The sequence below is a fragment of the Petaurus breviceps genome, unplaced genomic scaffold, assembly GCF_028583685.1.
Source record: "Petaurus breviceps papuanus isolate PSGF00001 unplaced genomic scaffold, PetGlider_PUasm1.0 181, whole genome shotgun sequence".
In the NCBI taxonomy this organism is placed as follows: domain Eukaryota; kingdom Metazoa; phylum Chordata; class Mammalia; order Diprotodontia; family Petauridae; genus Petaurus; species Petaurus breviceps.
This window is the reverse complement of record NW_027185784.1, coordinates 13,724,411-13,730,748: the sequence shown is the minus strand read 5'-3', so window position 1 is coordinate 13,730,748 and position 6,338 is coordinate 13,724,411. Positions and strand designations below refer to the sequence as shown.

Genomic DNA, 6,338 nt, shown 5'->3' with positions numbered 1-6,338 from the left:
CCCTTCCTACCTTTCCAGTCTTCTGAGTTCAAATCTGGCATCACAGTCACTCCACTCTGCTGCAGCTCCTCATCTGTAAAATGGTAAGAGAAGAGGATATAAAGCACTTACCTCCCAGGGTTGTTATGAGGATCGAAAGAAATAATAATTGTAAGGCATTTAGCACATAGTAGGTCTTTTAAAAATACTTGTTTCCTTCCTCCCTCCCCTCATCCCTTTTTTCCTCCCTTCCTTCTTTTCTCCTCTTCCTTCCTTCCTTCTTCCCTCTCCTTCCTTTTCTCCAACCTTCCTTCCTCCACTTATGCCATGATCTAGCAACATTGGCCACCTTACTGTTCCTTGCATAAAATACTCCACCCCCAAACTCAGTACAGTTTCACTTACTGTCCCCACACCTAGAATGTACGTAACCCTCCTCTGTTTCCTGGCTTCCCTGACTTTAAAGTCGCAGCTAAAATCTCACTTTCCGAAAGAAGCATTTTCTGCTCCCTCTTAATGTGAATGCCTTCCCACTGAGTAACCCCCAGTTCCTCCTGTCTATATCTTGTCTGTACATAGTGGCTTCCATGCTGTCTTCCCTGGTAGACAGGAACTCCTTGAGTGAAAGCACTATTTTTCTCTTTCTTCGTATCCCCAGTTCTTAGCATGGTACCTGAAGCATACAAAGTAAACACTTCATAAACACTTGTTGACTTAACTTGCATTCAAAGGTCATCCATCGACAGCCAGTATGCCCCCTTTCTCTTCACCTTTCCCAGTTATATTTCTCCTTCTCATTCCAGGCTCAACAAAGGACCCCTCCTCCAAGAAACCTTGTTTGATCCCTTCAGCTGAAAGCAACCTCTCCCTCTCAGTTTTCCAAAAGCACTTGATCTGGATTTCCTCTTTGTCCCTTTTATGGTCTATATGTACCATATTCATTTGTGAACATACTTTATCTTTTCTATTCAACTATAGGATTCTGGAGGGTAGGGAGCATCATTTTAAAAAATGTGTCCCAAGTACCTTAAATATATCAGGCACTGGTTAAATTGTTAAATTTCACTGGGAAAGAAAGAGGTGAAAACCTGATGGTAACACTCATAGACAATTAGATCTGAGAGGCTCTGAGAGCTCATCTAATCCAATGTCCTCATTCCACAAGTAAAGAAACTAAGCTCTGAGAAGTGGTTTGTCCAAGGCCATGTAGCTCATTAGTAGCAGAGCCTGGACAAGAGTCCATTTCTTTGAGTGAGATTAAAGCTTCTCAGGTGAAGGTCTTTGCAGGAGAAAGTGAATTCCTTGGATAGCCATGGTAAAATTTATATAACTTAGATATTTGGCTGGATCTGTGATCTCCTCAGTGTGGGAATTTCTTTCACTGTTTTCTTTTCCCACATACATTGTATTTAACCTTCTGCTTATTTTTAAAGTTTTGTATCATGTCATTTTTTATTTTAGAGAAACTGAAACAAGGACTTTAAAAGTTGCTACATAAGTGCCAGTCAACAACTCCTATTAATAAAAAGCCCAAATCCCTGGAGTACAGATTGCTGACTTTGAAAAAAAAAATCAGGGCCAAATTGTGGCTGTTCAGGGTCAAAAAATGAAATATCTGAAAAACAGAGGGAAAATATTACAATGATATATTAAAAGGTTTTTTTTTTGTCCTCTTTTTTTTTTTTCTTAAATAAGCAGAGAAATCCTGGCTGTTCCTTGTCCAAAAGTTAGCATAGTAAAGGGAATGTTGGATTTGGAGTTACAAGAGAGAGGTTCAAATCTCAGCTCTGCTATTTACTAACTCTATTACCTTGAGTAAGGTCACAGGGTGTGGGCCTTAGCTTCCTCGTCTGTAAAGGAGATTAGATGATCTCTAAGGCCCCTTCTGGATCTAAATCCATGATCTGATCTTCTGGAGGTAGGAAAGCTTGGCCATATTTTTTTGTTTTTGTTTTTGTTTTTACCAACATGCAGAACAGAATTGGGTGGATGGAAAAGAAATTACTGAGCAGAATTTTCTAAGATTCTTATAGGAAAACAGGAGTAATTAACTTCTTACTCCCTAGGATCGTGAAGAAAGCCGCAGCCCCGAGGGCCACTGCCAGTCCCTGTGCGTTGTGGGAGGAGTGAGACCACCGAGGCCCCTCCATGGCGCCCAAGCAGCCCCCAAAGCCCGAGTTCCAGGAGGGTGAGCGAGTGCTGTGCTTCCATGGGCCGCTTCTCTACGAGGCCAAGTGCCTGCAAGTGGTCATGGAGGACAAACAGGTGCGCTACCTGATCCACTACAGCGGCTGGAACAAGAACTGGGACGAGTGGGTCCCCGAGAGCCGCGTCCTCAAGTACTCCGAGGCCAACCTGCAGAAGCAGCGCGACCTTCAGAGGACCAACCAGGAGCAGCGGGCGCGAGGGGCTGCCCAGGGCCGCAGGGGCAGCGCAGCGGCCGCGGCCTCCCTGCAGCAGCAGCAGCAGAACGTGGAGACCCTCTTCCAGAACATTCGTATCACACCCTCCACCTCCATGGCCACGGCCACGGCCACGGCCACGGCTACGGCCAGCTGGGAGGCCCCGGGGCGCCAAACCAGAAAGAGCAAGCAGAAAACGGCCGCGGGAGAAGGGAGCGGCAGCGGTGCCAGCACCAGCACGGCCAGGGGGGGCCCCCAGCCGCAGCAGAGAAGAAGGACCCGAGGCCACCCCTCGGCCAAAGACGCAGGGCCGTCCGCCACCCGCGCCGAGGCCCAAGTCCAGATCCCCGCGGAGCTGAAGCCGCTGCTGGTGCAGGACTGTGACCTGGTCACCAAACGAAGGCAGCTCTTCTCCCTTCCCGCCCAGAAGAACGTGGACTCCATCCTGGAGGAGTATGTCGCGTACAAGAAAGCACGTGGCAAGGGGGATAACACGGAGTACGCCGCCGAGGAAGTGGTAGGGGGCATCCGAGACCACTTCAACGTCCTGCTGGGCACCCAGCTCCTCTACGACTTCGAAAGGCCGCAGTACTCTGAGATCCTGGCCAGTCATCCAGATGTTCCCGTGTCTCAGCTCTACGGCGCTCCACATCTGCTGAGGCTGTTTGTTCGAATTGGAGCAATGCTGGCCCAATCGCCTTTCGACGAGAAGAGTCTGGCTTCCTTGTTCAACTACCTGCACGATTTCTTAAAATACTTAGCAAAGAATCCTTCAGCTTTTTTTAATGCCAGTGAGTACAAGGATGCTCCTCCCGAGTATAATCAAAAAGTTGCCTAAAAGTATAACCCTGTTTGTTATATTTGGGCTTATAAAGGTGTTTTGTTAGTTCCTGAAATTGTGTTTGTGTATTGCAGGACTGCTGTTTGTTTCTAAAGTGTTCTGTTTGAAACTAAGTGAAAGGGTAGTCCCTTCTTTTAAGTAGTTTTTATCAGTATATGGGATAATGGATATAGAGAGTGACACAGTGTCAGATGTTTTATTGTATAATTGAAAAAGCTTGTTTGAATTCTCTGGTTCCATCTCTTTAATAGTAAGAACTTTTATAATCTATGTTAATGCAAAGTGATAAAACACAATGATTTCTGGTTTTGAAGATTTAAATCATGGGGTGCAGTTGAGGACTCTTTTTAATTTTTTTGGTGCTCATTTTATTTTTGATGCTTTAAGTAAATATAGCCCCTTTGTGAAATGTGATTGTGTTATTCATAGACATTTCTCTTTGCCTAGATTGGGAAAGAGTGGTAATCTTTTGTTTGTGTGTATGACTTTTGTATTCTAATGAATATTCTAACTTTTAGAATGCCAATATTGTATATCTGTGGTTTTCTGGGAAATTTGGTCTTGCAGGAACTATTTTAAAAGTCTTTCCCCCCCCCCTGAAATTAAATAAAAGGGGACTGGACTAAACCATCACTGAGGTTTCTTCCATTTCTGATGTTCTAGGGGAAAAAAAATACTAAGTTTATTTTTCTGTAAGAAAAAAATAGGATTTTTCTGTTTCTGATCAATTGAGCTTTACATGTGATGAGCTGCTTACATTATAATGGCAAGAGCTGAATTCATATCAGGATTTGGCCCTTGTGTAATCAGGAAGGAAAGACTCATTTATTAAGCAACTACTATGCTTTACAAATATGATCTCATTTATTTTTAAGAACATCATAGGTATGTAGATGCACATATCAAATTAACTGACACTAAAGGTCATTAAAACTTCTGGTTTGATCATTTGTTCCCAGCAAGAAATCATCATTGCTAGCACTTATTTGCAAGGCACTTCACAAATAATATCTTACTGGATCCTCGCAACAACCCTGGAAGGTAGGTGATATTATTAACTCTATTTTACAGTTGAAGAAACTGAAGCAGAGGGAAGCTGACTTGCCCAGAGTCGAAGGCTGGTAAGTGAGGTCAGATGTGAACTCCATTCTTTCTGACTTCAGGTCTAGTGCCCTATGCACTGCACACACATATTAATAATTCAGCATTGTATAAGATTTTAAGGATTACAAAGCATTTTCTCTGTGAGGCAGGTGGTGCAAAAAGTTCAGGGTGTCCCAATTTTGCATGTGTAGAGACTTGTGGGGCTTTCTGGGTCAGTATCTATGAAAAAACTGAGTCAGTCATCAAGCAATTATTAAATACTTACTATGTACCAAGGCAGCTAGGTGGCTCAGACAGAGTCCTGGGTCTGGAGTCAGGAAGATCTGAATTCAAATGTGACCTCAGACACTTACTAGCTGTGTGACCCTTGGTAAGTCACTTACCCCATGTTTGCCTTACTCCACTGGAGAAGGAAATGGTAAGCCACTCCAATATCTTTATGAAAGAAAATCTCACATATAGTATTGGCATGAGATGGTTCACTGGATCAAGGAGAGTCTGTGCTTGTGCTGGGGAAACTAAGAAAGGTAAAAGACAGTCCCTGCCCTCCAGGAGATCACAGTCTAATCAACTCTAACTGAGATTCAGAGATTAAGTTTCTTGCTTGGGGTGGCTCAGGCAGTTTCAAAGCTGAGACTCAAACCCATGAGGTCCTAAATCCAGAGTGCTTCCACTAAGCTAGGATTTGTTGTACATGACACCTCCCTCCACCCTGTTTCAAAGAGTCATGTAAAGCCTCTCTATTTGACCTTCTGGAGACTACCTTTTCCTACCTAAATTGCAGTTAGAAAAAATTGCAAAATTGGAGAGAAGGTGGACATGGTCCTAGATAATAAAAATAATATGCTAAATGGTATTATTGAGACATTCCTCAAGAGGAATTTTGAGGATTCTTGTGTCTACATAGTTTCCAGAAAGGCCACACAGGAAACTGCCTTAAGGTGAAGGCTCCAGCAAGGGGAGGAGATAATCCATGCCTTCATCAAGCTGTTGTCTCACATTTTTGAGTGTGTTTACATAATATTAAGAGTTAGTGTTTATATTCTGATGTAAGGTTTGAAAAAGCATTTTGTGTTAGCTCATCTGATCCTCACAATCCTGGAAGGTAGGTGCTCTTATTATCTGCATTTTTACAGATGAGGAAACTGAAGCACAGAGGGAAGTGACTTGCCCAGGGTCACAACTCAGCTAATAAGTGTGTGAGGCAGGATTTTAACTGAGGTCTTCTTAACTTCATATCCAGTACTCCATCCACAGTGCCATCTAGCTTCATAGTGATAGCTGGTACTTCTTTACCCTCCCACCCTCAAAAAATATCCCACTGCTCATATAATAAGTTTCCAAACTAATTGATCATGAAACTATTTAAGATACTTGAAAAACAATCACTTTCCATATCCTTCCCATTGGTCTGCCTCAGTGTCTCTGAAGTATGGGGTGGACTGTGAATCCAATGGTAGACAATGCCAGAAGCACAGGATATATTTGGGTGACCCACAAACACAGCCCCAGGAGCCTAGATTTTTGAAGACTGAAGAAGAAAGCTAAATGGGACAGATGAGAAATACTCCTATACTAACTGTTCATCTTCCTGAGGCTATATAGGACATGCCAAACTGGTTCATTTATTCATTCACTCCTTCATTCATTAAAGCTTTAATCAGAGCATGCAAGGGACTGTCACAGCTGACTAACACGGATGAATTTTCTGGAGCATGTATGGGTAATCTTTGAGTTTCCACACAGTGCTAGGGACATCATAGCTGCTTATTAAACACCTGTAGATTAGAATTGAACTTTGTAAATGTTTATTAAGTATCTGGGTTGCTAGGTGGCACAGTGGATAAGAGAGCCAGACCTGGAGTCAGGAAGACCAGAGTTCAAATGCTGCCTCAGACACTATAGCTATGTGACCCTTGGCAAGTCACTTAACTCTATTTACCTCAGTTTCCTCATCTGTAAAATGAGTTGGAGAAGGAAATGGCAAACCACTCTAGAATCTCTGCCAAGAA

The 6,338-nt window shown here is 43.2% G+C and overlaps 1 protein-coding gene across 2 annotated transcripts; it reads left to right on the top strand.

Annotated features, from left to right (window-relative positions):
- Positions 1-2,127: 2,127 nt before the first annotated feature.
- On the top strand, positions 2,128-3,750 carry LOC138160455 (mortality factor 4-like protein 1). Of its 2 annotated transcripts, XM_069087031.1 has the most exons (2): positions 2,128-2,459; positions 2,553-3,750. In XM_069087031.1, exons 1-2 carry the CDS (start codon positions 2,128-2,130, stop codon positions 3,217-3,219), a joined length of 999 nt encoding a protein of 332 aa, XP_068943132.1. In that variant the 3' UTR covers positions 3,220-3,750. The 2 variants fall into 2 exon arrangements, with proteins under 2 accessions (XP_068943132.1, XP_068943131.1); XM_069087030.1 differs by having other exon boundaries at positions 2,128-3,750.
- Positions 3,751-6,338: the final 2,588 nt, after the last annotated feature.